This window comes from Mustela putorius, unplaced genomic scaffold (genome assembly GCF_011764305.1).
Source record: "Mustela putorius furo isolate JIRA1106 unplaced genomic scaffold, ASM1176430v1.1 tig00000854_pilon_pilon_pilon, whole genome shotgun sequence".
Lineage (NCBI taxonomy): Eukaryota > Metazoa > Chordata > Mammalia > Carnivora > Mustelidae > Mustela > Mustela putorius.
Window position 1 is genome coordinate 6,399,523 of NW_025421496.1, and position 15,827 is coordinate 6,415,349.

At 41.9% G+C, this 15,827-nt stretch overlaps 1 protein-coding gene across 1 annotated transcript in view; it reads right to left on the reverse strand.

Moving 5' to 3' along the window:
* The window catches only part of PCSK5 (proprotein convertase subtilisin/kexin type 5), a 450,143-nt gene that overhangs the window by 357,744 nt on the left and 76,572 nt on the right, over positions 1-15,827 (reverse strand). The window contains 1 exon segment of the mRNA XM_045085372.1: positions 4,840-4,953. Within this exon segment, the coding sequence (XP_044941307.1) occupies positions 4,840-4,953 (114 nt within the window).

Genomic DNA, 15,827 nt, shown 5'->3' on the forward strand with positions numbered 1-15,827 from the left:
TTGGCCAGATCTTCACGACCTTTCCTGTCAGATAACCTTTGTCTGTGGAGCATCTTGAAAGAATATATAAGCCAAGAGTGTTTTCAAGCAGTGAAGCAAAGTAATAGTATCTTCTCATATTAAAGCTGTTGGCTTCCCAAATAGAAAATGTTGTACAAAAAAAGTAGATCAAGAAAAAACAAATTGAATTGACCAGGTGTGCTTTAAAGTATCCCCTAAGTGTGAAAACCCCTCCTTACCCCAGCGGAGGACAGGAAGACAGAAGCCAGCTGTGTTCGTGTAACACTCATGTTTGAGGTAGGGGAGACCAAAGAGGTCTCAAAGGGGTCCCGGGTCTCTAACGTCAGCAAAGATTGGGAATCTGTTAGAAACACAAATTTCCAGATCTGGGCTAAGGAGTGTGGGAGAGTTGGGCAGCAATCCCTCCAGATGATTCTGACCCCTGCCAGTGTGCAAACTGGATGTCAAGGTTAGAAGTCTAGCCTCTGTGGTCAGAGGGTTTGACTACCAGGGCCTATCCCTGGTAAATAGGGTGACTTTGGACAAGTTACTTAATTTGTCTCTTCTTTAATTTCCTCAGCTGTAAAATAAGGACAGTACTCATCCCTAGCTCACAGGAACACTGGTGGTAAGAGGATACACGCAAAGGTTTGGCAATATGCTTACCACATACTAAGCACTCAATGAGTATGAGCCATTATGTTCTCTGCTATGGAGATCATCGAAGATTTGCTTTTAGTTCAGTTTACTCAACTGTTGATTTGCTTAGCATTCATTGAGCATTTCCTACAAACCAGACTCAGGGCACTGAGTAACACAGCATTTTGACCTAGCTACCGCGCATCTCCATCCTGACTGAGTGCCGATGAAATCCCACCACTGGAGTCCTACTTCCAAAAACATCAAGGATCTCCAATGGGTGGCCCCAAGCTTGGATAAGTTTGAAAAAGCTACTCAGGAAGTTTTAGTTTCTTCCAAAGGAAGTAGCAGACCTGTAAGCAAGAATTACAGCCCCAAGCCCAAGGAGCAGAGGCTGCACGTACGTACATTATCCCAGAGAAACTTCTGGAAGGGGTGCTTTGCCCAGCAAGCTTTCCTTTGGGCTTATATATTCCTCTCCAGCTTTACTGACCTTCATAGGAAGCACAAATCCTGTTTTTCTCAATCCTCAGGGCTTGCCCCCTTTGCCAGACAAAGAGTGGTACAGAAGGAAGTCTATCAGTGTAACAAGCACGAGCGCTGTTTTTAGGATCGGGCCCTCCCAGCTCCGGGAAGCCTGAGCACCGTGTTTCAGGACAGAGGAATAATTATACAGCCATGGTCTCCTCTGTAACCAACTCCTATAGATGTAGATGTGCACTTCCCTGCATAAATTGCCCAAGCCCCAAGGCCAGACATAATGGTTTCACACACCGGTTTCCAAGGGGAGGAGCAACAGGGGCAAAGCTTTTAAATTAATTAAAAGAGACACTCAGGCACACTTCATGCCATTCTTTAATCTCCACTCTCCTGTGATAAATATAGAATGACAGGTCCAGGCCCAGGCTAATGAGTAGAAGGCAGGACCCTATGGAGACTCGCCAAGCAGCCCTCGGAAACACAGCAGCAGGGCCCAGGGCTCAGCAAAAGGAAGAAGAAAATCAGCACCTTGCCTCAGCTGGGTCACTGATAGGTCACCAGAATGCTCTGAAGAGCTTCCATTGGACACAGGATCCCCCGCTTCCTTGACTAGCGGCAGTTTAAACAACAGACAAAAGGAAACAGCATGTCTTACTTTAAAAGGTCAGAGATTAATAGCAGTTAAGATTTATTGATGGTTTTCTAGTGTCCAAAGAGGCACTGTGCTAAGGGCTTCTCTTCATTTAACTGTGGTGACCAGCTTCTCAAATAGTCCTCACACCTTCTAGCATACATGCCCTCACCACACACTCCCCTCACACACTGAGTCAGAGCTGGCACATGGGACCGATAGAAAATTCCAGAAGAAACAGTCTGTGACTTCTGAGCTTAGATGAAAGAAGATGTCACCACTTCTAACATGATCTCTTGGAACACCTGTCCTGGGGGAAGCCAGCATCACCTCAAGAGGACACCAGGGCTGCCCTGTGGTGAGGCCAATAACTAGGCCACTCACGAGTGAATCCTCCAGTGGCAGCCAAGCCTTTGAGTCACCCAGCTCAAGCCCCAAACACCCCAGAAAGAGAAGCCATCACTGCTGGGCCCTGTCTGAGTGCCTCACTCGCAGAACCCATGAGGCGATTATTTCAAAAACTATGTTCTGTGATTTGTTACACAGCGATAGCTAACCGATACGTTAGCACCAATTACACTTATTTTATAGTTGAGGCGAGTTAAAGTGATTCACTCATGGACACAGTGGGTGAAGCAATGGGGATCTGAATCCAGGTTGGCGGATTCGAAGTTCTGGTTCTCATTCTGCCCCCTTACTCCCGACAGATAAACCTAAGGTGTGTGACTGATTTCCCATCCCTTTTGTTAAGGGAAAAGCAACTACTTCATAGGAAACTTTTTAACCCTTGAGTTGTCCCAAGAGACTTTGTCCATCTGCCATGGCACCCAACCCCTTCCGCCTTGAATTTTAGCCATTTCTCTATGGATAGAAGTTCCTGGAAGGCTGGAACAGAGGGTCTTTCTTCTGATAGTGCTCGTCAGTAGCAGAGCATGAGGGAAAGAGGCCGTGTCGATCCCACAGACACTGTCCACCTGCCTAAAGGTCTGGCAGCTCTGCTCTGCCACTTTCAGGCTGTGTGATTTTAGGCAAGTTGTCTAAATTTCAGGAGCTACCGATTCCTCACTCTGAAAATGACCAATATTCATACACATACTTTTGTTCACACTGCATTACAAACACATTCAAAGCAGGAGCACATCTGCCTGGCACACAAGAAGGGCTCCATAAAAATGTGACCTACTTGAATTACCAAATAGGTGTTGAAAAACACCGAGCATTTGAAATGCCCAGGCAAAAGCTCTCCCCTCAACCTTTTCTCATACTTCCAAAGAAAGAGCAATGGTTCTCGGGGGGTGGGTAGAGATTTCACGCTACGGGCTGGTCAGCATGTTATGCTTTGACCATGGTTCCTACCAGACCCCAGGCTGCCCTCCTGGAGTGATGAGAGGGTCAGGGAAAGCTGCCATCCCTGTGAACCATCCAGTGGGACATGTGCCAATGTCCCGTCTGGCTCTTTCTTGCAAGAAGAATGGAAGGTGAGGACGATCTGCCTCTCCCTGACCTGATGAACAGAAGTGGACAGGGACTTGGTTTCCATCCTGCCTCTTAATCCCACTGCACTCTTAGCATTTGTCAGCCTGGACAGCAGTCATTCTGATGCCTTCCCATGTGGCACACCCTTCCTTGGTGTTGGAGCTAACGAGCTGTCAAGTGTCCTACTGCCCCCTCAAAGGCTACTTGGAGTCCCACCTCCCTTTGAACTTAGCTTTAGGAAACTCTCTCTCTTTCCCTCCTCTCTTCTTTTCTGTTATGTCCGAAAGAGTCTTCTATGTACAATTCTCTTTGGGTCCCAAATGTTGCCACAACCCCCCACTTCTAGGTAAGAGGGAGAAAAGGGAAATGGGGAGAAACCGACCACTTTCACCACCGTCTCACAATAAGCACAAATTCCTGGCATTGCCAGGTGCTGGGTCAGGTTCTCCGGGGGATAGGAGACCCCAGCCCTCGCCCAGTGTAACAGAGGAGTACGATTAAAATATTGACAGCTAGGAAACAAAGAGCCAAGCGAAGGATGCCATGTGCAGCAGAGACAGAAGGCCCAGGACAGCCGAGGAAGGAAAGAGCAGACGGGGGAGGACAACAGAGACTGGGAGCCGTGGGCCTCGGGCGTGTGTCCTGAAGAATGGGCCAGTGCCTGCTAAGGTGGTGGGGAAGGGCAGGAAGAGCCACCACCCCCCCCCCCCCGCCCGGCAGACGGAATAAAAAGGGTGAAGGCAGGAAAGCATAAGACAGGCTCACACAATGCTATGGATTTGCAGGGAAGGAGAGACGGAACTTCAAAAACTAAAATACATGAGGGGAGAAACCCCTGGCAATAATGAGCCATCAAGACTTCCACAAAAGATAAATACAGTGCAAACTGGGCAGCTCAGTCAGTTAAGTATCTGGGACATGTCATGAGACATGGGAATCTCATGAAGAAGTAACGTAGTTCTCCGTGACCGTGACCGTAAAACCCTGAGACTAAAGACGTAGGTCTTCAAAGGAGGCAAGGTCAAGTGGACAGGCGGACTGCTCTTCCCCACACTTAGGGATGTTCCCCTCACTGATGGTTTTTGCTTGAACCACTGAACACTCACTTTCCAACTCATTTGGTCCTTAGTTTAAAATATTATTCTCCCTAGCTTTTATCAACGATCATCTCCAGTGGGCAGGCACCTATCAGATGACCTAAGTCAAGAATCTGCTACTTACAGGCAAGGTCATTTCAATAAATCCAAGGAGCCAGTATCCACTACCCAGCCTGGTTTCAAGGCAGAGAAAATGGGTATCAGAGAGGAACAGGATTGTTGGTAAGTCTGAGGGTGTCTGTCTGCACCTCAGTATATCCTTCTATCCCCTGGCTCAGATTTAGAAAGCCACACAGAGTAAGCTCTCAAACAGAAGTTCTGTAAGTCCCAAATCACTTCTCTTCCATCTTAGAACCAAAGAGCTAAGTTCCAAAAAGATCCAGAAAACAGCACGAGCCATCAAGCAATCTCACATGGCAGGTCGGGAAACAGGAAAATGTCCCCTCGAACGGCTTCTGTGTCCTCCCAGACCCCAAAGACGTCCCCTGCACGACACCGCCCCCCGCCAGGCCTCACCATATACCACATGCTCGGCCACTTGGGATCGTTGAAGTAAGTCGGCTGGGCACGGCTGAAGTCATAATCCCTCTTTGTCCGTTTTTTTACCACTTGCTGTTGGATCCACTCCACCTGCCAAGAAGAAGGACATGTGGTGAGTGTTCAAATTCCACCAGGTTAGCATAACACAAATGACAGTCGGGGGCAGGTCCCCTCCTGAGCCAAGGCTGTTCAAGTCACAGACTTCCGGCCGGCAGCTCGATGCTCATCTAGGGGCTCTGAGTCTCTGGAAACCTCATTCGCCTTTATTCTCAACGCAGGTCGACTTTCTAGTCTTTAATGACAGGTCATCCCTATCTCTCAACAGCATGCTAACTTTTTCGCTTCTTCAGAAAGTGTATTTTATTCAAAATTTGTTGCAAATTGATCATGTTAATTTTTTTTAAGATTTTATTTATTTATTTGACAGACAAAGATCATAAGTAGGCAGAGAGAGAGGAAGGGAAGCAGGCTCCCTGCTGAGCAAAGAGCCCGATGTGGGGCTCCACCATCCCAGGATCCTGGGATCATGACTGAGCCAAAAGCAGAGGCTTTAAACCACTGAGCCACCCAGGCAACTGATCATGTTAATTTTTATACTAATTTTTTTTCCCTTATCTTCTACGAAGGATCAGCATACTTTTTCTAGAAAGGTCCCGGTCAAAAATGCTTTAGGCTTTGCAGGTCATAGGATCTCTGCTGTAACTACTCCTCCTGCTGTCCTACACCACAGACACACATAAACGAACAGATGCGACGACATTCCAGTAAGTTCACTTAGAGAAGCAAAGGACAGCCTGGATGTGGCCCATGGGCCACAGTCTATGACCTCTGCCTTATACAACACCCACACTTTTTTGTTTTTTAATGTTCTGGGATTACACAGCAAATTTTAAACCTATCCTGGGATCAAATGCTCTAGGATCACTTTTTTTTTTTTTTTTTTTTTTAAAGAAATGGCTTTCTACAACACGGTGTGGTGGAAACAGCAATATTTGGGGAATTAGACAACCAAAGCCCCAAAGCCCTAGACTGTCTCTGGCACAAAATTGGAGAAATCACTCAATTGCCTGAGCCAAAGGCTCTGTGCCAGCTCAAATTCAAACCTACCATCCTTAAGCAAGTCAGAATATTTAGCCACAAATTTGGCTGAAGCAAAGCAATTGAGCACTTCTGAGTTTAATACCGAATTATAACCTAAATGTTAGGGCTATGTATGGGGGCACTTATTTAAAAACAGGTCATTACTATGACAACATAAAACTAAGCATGTTATTATTTTTTTTTTTTTGGTTAAGATTTTATTTATTTATTTGTCAGAAAGAGAGAGAAAAGAGCACAAGCAGGGGGAGCAGCAGGCAGAGGGAGAGGGAGAAGCAGGCCTCTCTGTCCCCACTGAGCAAGGAGCCAGATGCGGGACTCGAGCCCAGGATCCTGGGATCATGACCTGAGCCAAAGGCAGAGGCTTAACTGACTGAGCCACCCAGGCACCCCAAGCATGTTCTATTTTGACTGGTGCCTCTGAAATGACCTATTAGCCCTGGTGACCTTCTATAATGTGTTTCTAAGTTCTCCTGTGTTCGATCGCTCCTGCCATTTTTGCCACAATACTCTAAAATGTTCTGTTCCACCATTTCACCCGCCTCTACACAAAGGGATTAAAAATTGAGGGCAGGGAGATTTTGTAGTGCACTAGCGATTCCACATCCATCCATGGAGTAAAAGTCTCCAAACCACTTTTGCCCACTTGATTAAAGATCGCTGGAGGAGAAGGGCTACTAAGGCACTGATTAACGGGCTCGAAATGCACTGCTCGACACAAGGTACTAAGGCCAAAAGCCAAGCTAATAAATTCCTCGGATTCTCATATCAGGAAATATATTCAATGCGACTTCTGGTACGCAAGACGAATTTAAATAGCCAATTCCTAGTTATAGCACTAACAAAGCAAATGGAATCACACGGCCTCCTAAATAAATAAAAAATCCATTTATGATTAGGATCGCAGCTAAGCATCACCTATGTGCCTTCTGCAACAGGTAATTTAGGCAACATTATCAGGACAGCAAAAAAGCCAATAAATGAAAAATAATATTCTAGGAAAATGAAAGCTGCTTCTGCTCCTGTTTTAATTAATGTGAATTAAGTGACTCCCTAGCACTGAAGCATTCTCCACACCACCACCCACAACACACACACCTGTGCACACCAGGGAGAAGGGATTGTGTATCTTTCTTTGAACCACTGGACCACGGTTGTCAGGGAAGCAAAGAAGAATCTCGTTTTTTTTCTTGGACTCGAGAGACTGCTCCTTAGAAATCACATCAAGACTAATGTGGCATTAACAATGCGTGTAAAATTTTTTCTCAATGAAGAGGGTAATGTTTAAGTGACCGGGCTTCTAAAAATACAGGCCAAAAAAAAAAAAAAAAAATCAGTTTCTTTCTCAAAGTGGAGCGGCATGCACAGGCATGCATGCACTTTTTCTATTTCCAGGAAACATTTTAATCTCTTCCTTTCAAATAATCTTGCTATGGAAGGAGTTTCATTCGCCCACTTACTCGTTCAATGAGCATTAAGTGTCTCTTCGGCACCGACACTGTGCTGGGAATATGAAGACGAACAAAAAATAGTCTTTGGCTTTGAAGGACTTAACATTTTACCAAGAAAGATTTAGCGAATATTCCTGGGGCGGGTGGCTCAGTGGGTTAAGCCTCTGCCTTCTGCTCAGGTCGGGATCTCAGGGTCCTGGGATCGAGCCCCGCATTGGGCTCTCTGCTCATTGGGGAGCCTGCTTCCCTCCTCTCTCTGCCTGCCTCTCTGCCTAACTTGTGATCTCTGTCTGTCAAATAAATAAATTAATTAATTAATTAATCTTAAAAAAATAAAAAAAAGATTTAGCGAATATTTCACAATTCTCCACTTCATAAAAATGTACTTATCATCACGAATCGCTCTATTAATTAGCTCTATTAATTAGAGCATTTGTGAAAATTTTGACCAGGCAGATGCTACGTGCAATCCTTATGTTGCCGTCTGAGGCGTATCCCAATTGAGATTCAACTTGTACATGATTGCGCGCGTGGTAAAAGAACGCTGCAGATCTGTGTAGATGGAATGCTTCCCAAACTACTCTTACGTTGGCAGTGGCTTTTCCTAGCGGAGCCTCCATAAATTCTGAATCGCCACCTAGATATGCACCTAAACCAGAAACCAGAAACTCCAAACAGAGTGCTGGAGAGCAGAACAAGTCTACGCTGGGCTGGGGGGTAGGGGTGAGTCTCCTTGTGTATCATTGTTTCGGCAACAACCCTGGAAGTCGGCACTTCCCAGAAGCACACACGTACACACAGACAAATGTGGGAAAAGTATGTGAGAAAACCAAGTGACAGCCATTTTCCGAGATGAACTGCAGGTTCAAAAATAGAACAAAATATCTTACAGAACAGCATCCCTTCTGTAATTTAACCAAGCAAAAGTGCTTAGTTACAGGCTTGGTGGCTGGAAGGTGGTACGTATGTTGGCATCTAGATCGGACTACAAATCACTGTGTCTGATCACAGGGCTGAAATAGTCAAGAAAAGTACAGTGGTTTTTTCTGTTGTTTTGTGTGTGTGTGGTGTGTGTCAGATATCATGTATTTTGTCTTGGTGCTTTATGAGTATAATAAGTATATGGCCCTACCTATTTTGGAAAGTGGGAAAAGCACCCGCTTTCGGGGTGGATCGGAAGATTTCTATGACTGGAAAGAATAACTTTATATTTTTAAGCCATTATCCATATGTCTGTCCTTGAGCCCTTTAAGAAAAAGCTCAGAGGTAATGCATTACAGATTTTGCTTTTTGCCAAGAAGCCCCAATGCATAGAAAAGATGCTTAGAAATTCATTTTCGTAAAACTAGGGCCAGCCCAGGAAAATATGAAAACTGTGTGCTTTCCCCCACTGGTTTAACTTCGGAAGGTTCTATTTCTTGTATATGAAGGAACTACGGATAATCCAGACCATAAAAACCACAGGACCTCTGAAGTCATCAGTGTATCTTCCACGAACTTCAACATACGTGCGCTCCATGGTTTTAAGGACACTCCCTCCCTCTACCAATACAGCTCTCCTCCCCATATGACCCAAGTGAACAGGGGGCATCCACCTCACCAGAATCTTTGTCGAAAGGGGTTCTCTTTCATCAGATTTCACGTGTCAAGCAAAGCACATTAAGTGATCCTTCTGGGAAACCTAACCTCCCCCAACCATTTCAGTTGAGCTCCTATCCCATTATTTTGCAACTTAACAACTTTCTGAAATAGGATAAAAAAGAAGTTCCAGGAATACAGATTATGGAAGTTATTATATAAATATATTTGGAAAACAAATTGTGATAGCACAAAAAAAGACAAATACTGCATGGCATCACTTATATGCAGACTCTTTAAAAAAAAAAAAAAAAAAAGAAAAGCCAGACTTGTAGAAAGAGTAAGAAAGGGATTTGCCAGAGGTTGAGGGGTGGGAGAAACAGGAGCAGGTTGGTAAAAAGGTATAAACATTCAACAGGAAGGGGAGTCATTTCTCAGGATCTAGTGTATGACTGAAGATTGAATGGTGATGACAGTCGGTAACACTGGGTCCTGTAATTGAAATCTGCTAAGGAAGTAGAACCTAAATGTTCTCACCAAATTAAAAAAATAATAATAATAATTAGTATATGTCTATACACATAAACACACACACACAGTGATAAACGTCAATTAACTAGATGGAGGAAATCCTTGTATTTTATACATATAAATATATATATTTATATACATATATGATCATATATATAATCACTACAATATACACTTTAAATACCTTACAATTTTCTATGTTGATTATGCCTCAATAAGGCTGAATTTTTTTTAAAAAGGTGCCACTTTAAAAGTGTATCTTGTAGTAGGGAGGAGGTAGCCCTTTAGATATGAAAATATATTAAAACTAATGATTAAAACTTATACTGGTAGCAAACGTCAATAGATTTTAGTGGAGTGGAAAGTCAAGAAACTGACCCCAAATATATGAAAATATAGTGCATGATAAGGGTGCTGTCCTAAATCATGTGGGCAGAAACAGATTACTTCATAAGTGATGTTGCAACAAGAAGCCACGGGGGGAAAAAGTAAAAATTGAAATCATGCTACCATCTTACATCAGGACTAATTCCAAGTGAATGATATTGAAATGTAAAACTAAACAAATAAAACCATAAAAGTATCCTGAAAAACATGGGAGATTTAGAAAAAATCGTCTTAGAGTGCAAGATGCTTGTTGAAGTAGAATGCAAATAAAAATAGTGATTGAGAAAAAGTGATACATTTAAGAAAGTAAAAATATAAATGTGGCATGGCCAAAAAAACCTCAAAAGGGAGGCAGATGACAAACAGGAAGTGTTTCTAGCTCCTACTACAGACAAAAGGTGATTTCCCTAATATATAAAGAGTTGTTCTAATCAATAAGAGAAAAATTCAGTAAGAACACAGGCAAAGGATAGGAACACAGTAATCTGTGTTCAGACAAACGGGGAAAGTTTCCAGCCTGTACTATGGACAAAAGGCTATTTCCGTCATATATAAAGAGTTTATGCAATCAGTAAGACAAAAATTCAGGAGGAAAACAAGCAAAGGATAGGAGTACAGTCATCTCTGAAAAGATAGTTTCTTAAACTAAACTATTCATATAAAAATATGCCTAGCCTCACGCAGATAAAGACAAAAGTAAATGAAAACCACACCAAGATCATTACTTTTCTACCTTTCAGATAAAACAATATAACAAAATAACATCCTACTAGTGAGGACACGATATAACAATCACTCTCATGTAAGGATGATGGGAATGTAGATCTGTCCAGCTCTTTGGAATGTAATTGGACAAGATCTAAAAAAAATTATACAAGAAGTCCTTCTACTTTTAGGAATTTATCCTACATATTTATTTACACATGTAAACATGCAAGGCTATTTACTAAAGCGCTGTTAGTAGTAAATGCAAGTTGTAAACAACCTGAATGTATACTGAAAGAGATGAATCAATCATGACACAGCAATACATTAGAGTACAATGCAACCATAAAAGACAATGTAACTAAGTTATGCACTGGCAGAAAACAGTCTCCATGGTACAACTTGAAATGAAAGGAAAGACACAGGGGCACCTGGGTGGCTCAGTGGGTTAAAGCCTCTGCCTTGGGCTCAGGTCATGATCCCAGAGTCCTGGGATCGAGCCCCACATTGGGCTCTCTGCTCAGCAGGGAGCCCGCTTCCCTTTCTCTCGCTCTGCCTGCATCTCTGCCTGCTTGTGATCTCTGTCAAATAAATAAATAAATAAAAATCTTAAAAAAAAAGAGAGACACAGTCTATGAAAAACACTACCATCTTTACATTTCTCCGGTAATTACACACAAAACCCCTCGGTATAGAAGGGAAACCTTTACTACATGCCCTTTAATACTCTGTTACCTTTGGACTACGTGAATATGTTATCTACAAAAACAACTTAAAATTTCTTTTGACTTAATAATTTCCATGGGGGCAACCCTTTCAGGGCCCCTCCCTCTTCAGAAGCTTCATATTATCATGCAATAAACTTTGCTTTGCTGCCCACCAAATATGTATTTATGTCTGTATACACACGCACACACACACACACACATTGTATTGGTTGATTACTGTCATATAGTCCAATGGTCTCAAATGGGACCGAATGTGTGAATTACAACATATTTTTTTGAAGACCTGAGAAAAATAGTATATAAAAAACATCTCAAATGACTTTGTATAATGTTTTAACATGGTGAGTATTGGGAAAATGTAGATAAATAACAAAAAGAAGTGGTTGGAATTTGGGGAAGCTGGCTTCTACTGTTAGATTTGCCACCGGCCACCTGTGTGACCTTGCAAAAATCTTCTTGAACTCTTTTATCTGTAAAATGAGAGAAGACAGACAAAATATGCCCTCTAGTCTCCTTCTAGCTTTGAAATTTTATCTATATATTCTATTCTACTATTTGACTGGGAATAAAAAGTTTGTGCAAAATGCAATAAAGGTACATAGGTGCTTCAGGTGATAAATGATCTTAAGTCATTCTGGGAAGATATGAGATTAATATTTAGAAAGGAGTGTAGTAAATTGTATTATTCCTTTCATGATCTGATGAAGCAGTTGTCAGGAAATAAAATATGTAGGATTCCATAGTTTGTATCCTTCTTTGAGTACCATTGACAAAACAGGGTGCAAAAAAAAGAGCATGTACTGATCTCTCCCCTCCTTTTTCTTCTTTGACTTTGAGAACAAAATATACAGAGTTGCCTTGATTAAAAAATATATACATATATCAGTTAAGTGCATGAGGGCTGTACTTGTTCACTGTGAAAGAGAATGGTCAATAAAGACAACTTAGTACTGACAAGTCACTCCCAAACCCTAAAATCTGAAGCCAACATTTCCCAAAATTTTTCTAAAACTCTGATCCAGAATTCAGAGTTAACCAGTACAAGAAGCAAAGAATCTAGTAAAAGTATGTGCTTAAACGAGGGTATTGTGGTTTTTAAGCCTTAACCCAGTTAGTAACTACCCAATAATTAGCAAGTTACTCAATATTGTCATTGGTATTTCATTCGAGCCATACTTTAAAAAGAAAAACAAAAACAAAAAAAAACAACAAACCAGTTGCTTGGAGCCTGCTTACTTTAGAGAGCTACTTGTGAACAAAAGGGAGGATTTTACTTGATGTGCTTGAGATAGGCACTTTGAAACCCATTTAAAGACCCAGACTCTTATATTAGAGAACCATCTAGCTGGGAATACGAGGAATCACACCATTTTTGGAAGGTCGTTGAGAAGAAAGTTGTGAAATAAACACTGCATGTGCATTCAGAAGAGTGTAATTGAAGACAATACAGGCCCAAGTGAGAAACTTTAACTGCTGTAACATTTTCCAATTAGCTGGCTTTCTCCAACAGCACCAAACTTTCAGAAGTGGGTCATCAATTTCACCTCACTCTTTGTTTAGTGGAAAACTCATTGCCTCCTTGGTCTAACCACTTTACTTACTTTCAGGGCATTGGAGTCCTACTTTGCGCCTTAACACATACTAACACTAACCACTAACACGTACATGCTTCTCAACATTTAATTTCCTAACTTGTTTCCAGTTTTTTTCCCCTCCCCACTTCTGATAAGAGGACACGTGGAACAAAAATATAAACGTTGCATCCAATTAAAGTAGTAAAATTTACTCTCACCTTCTAGACCCTTCGTCTATTGACCCCCAAAATACTATATAAAGTAGCTACTGCTATAGTATGGCACCGAACAAAATAACCAATTTCCCACTTTCGGGCAGTTTCCATTCTAATGAAAGGTAGGCATAAGCACATAAATAAATAAAAGATTATGTAACAGACTTTCATAGCACAAAAAGTAATTAGCATACAATGGTGGAGATTGTCAAGGAGGGAGATATTATAGCGAAGGTGGTCAAGAAAGGATTTTAATAGAATTTTAATAGAATTCTGAGTAAGAACCCAGTCATACAAATGGCTCAAAAGAAAATGCTACAGGCAACAGGAGTCGTTCATGCAAAAGACCTGGAATGACCCAAAGTCTGTGTTTTTGTCTACAGCTTATCCACAGGCCACAGATGCCCATGGCCACCTGTCCGGGCCCAGGGGCAAGTATACCAGCAGTGCACTGCACCCTCCAGTGGATAAAGAATGAGGCTCTCACAGGTCATGGAAGTGGATTCCCAGACATCGGATCAACTAGTTCTGGGGTTCTGGACAACAAAATAGGATCTAGAAGTGACACAGGTTCAAGGTAGGCATGTCCCTGAAAACTCACCACCTTTTCAGCTGATGGGAACAAATTCAGCTGAAAGAAGCCTACAGAAAGTCATCAGGGGACACCCTTGCCCACATCTATGGACTGTACCCTTGGGATGCCCATCACAATAAACCCATCCAATAAGGGGCTGTAAGGCAGATTCTGACCTTTCTTTCCATTGTAAAAAGTAAAAAGTCACAAGTTCGATGTCATCTAAACAGCAGAAAAACTATTAAATGATTTCTAGGGCAGAAAGTGTCCCAAGTATGAGCTATTCAAGTACAGGGGAAGGGCAGGGGGCAGAAAATGGTGTTTGGTGTAGGAGCAGGTTTAGAACATCATATGAGGTATTAGAAGACACAGTTACTTAATCTGGCCACCTCAGCCATTATCAGCAACCACCTCTGCAACTCTGAAAAAGGACATCCTATCTGTTGGACAAACTTTGCAAAAATAATTTAACACTGAAGAAGGTTACATTAAAAACAAAGTAATATTGCTGGGGCTCTCCATAGAAGTATCTAGTGTGTGTTCTTTACACATGCAGTGGGTAGAGCTGCACTAACTAGACTATGCCACAGATCGGCAGTGCAGAGTTCTGAGATGGGAAAACAGGCCACATGAGTTCTTGGTACACCCACCCGTCATTAGCCTGGCCACTCGGGGCAAATCACAATAAACTCTGGCATTCTATATTTTTGTAGGTAAAAGGTCTTAAAATTGTTGTGTGACTCAAAATAGTAAGTTTTACAAATGGAGGCTCTGCAGGACTTAAATTGGCACGTTTCCTCCCATTTCCTTGGAAGAAAGGAACTAGGTCTTAGTATCCCTCGTACGAAGGGCAATGTTTAGCAGTAGGGCCTCCATAAACAGTTGGAGATGGAGAGACTGTATTTTCACATGGCATGAATACATTTTTCAGTATATCTAAGTTTTCTAGTTATTTTAAAAAATCCAGAAATTTTAAACTGGAGAGAGTACAAAAAAAAGGTTTATCTTTAATCCTACCAAGTATAATAGGATATTTTGTTTTTCAACAGTTAGGTGGTAGCACAAGGATGAGTATGCTGCCAGGAATGAAGAAGATGTTAAGGCATTAATGAAGGATGTGTTCTTTCTATATATAATTCCATTTTTTAAATTATTAAGAACTTTATTAATGGGTGCTTGCTGTTAATTGACTTTTTGGAAAAAAAAAAGATGTAAAATTTTATTACAAATTAAAAATGAGGTTCTTAAAGATCTTAACTTGACCAGATATGGAACAATGTAAAAACCTTTAAAGGTATATTGAGAAAAACCAGGCTTGACATGCAAATTCCATGTATTTTTAATGTATCATGGGACCCTTCCTGGTTTGACAACCACCCCCGCCCCTAACTTGGAACCTACTGCTCTATAGACTTTGATCTTTTGAGATGGGATCATCCGCCCGCCCCCAGTCTAAATCTCAGAAGCAACAAAAAAAGGGTCCACAATTAAAATGGATAAACACAGAAGAGTTAAGTAGTTGTTGACAAAGGTCGAGAACCTGGAACATTACTGAGGATACCAGTCATCATCCCATAACCTGCAAGAAAGACCCAAAGATTAAATAAATTTGATGGGTCCAGAGCGCTAGTGATACTTTCTCCCAGTGATAAAGTAAGTCTCCCACATTTTAGTGGGCATGGACTAGTCCACAGTCAGACCACTCAGCAGACAAAGTGTGATTTTACAAGCATTTATGGGGGCACCTGGGTGGCTCAACTGATTAAGCATCTGACTCTTGATTTTAAGTTCAGGTCATGAGATCGAGCCCCACATTAGGCTCCATGCGCAACACAGAGTCTGCGTGATTCCCTCTCTCCCTCTCCCTCCAGCCCCTGCCCCTTCTGGTTTGCTTTCTCATTCTCTAATAAATAAAATCTTTAAAAGTATTTATGGAGGGAGAAATACAAAGATGAAGGCCATGACTAGAAACCAACTCAAAGATAAGTGGGAAGAGGTAAGAAACTGATAAGAAAACAAAATGTTAGGACCTATTTCTTTAAAGAAAGCTTATTTTTAAACATTAAAATTTAAGGCTTTGCCCATCCTGGTCACCAGTAATAATATCAACAGCAACATCGTCA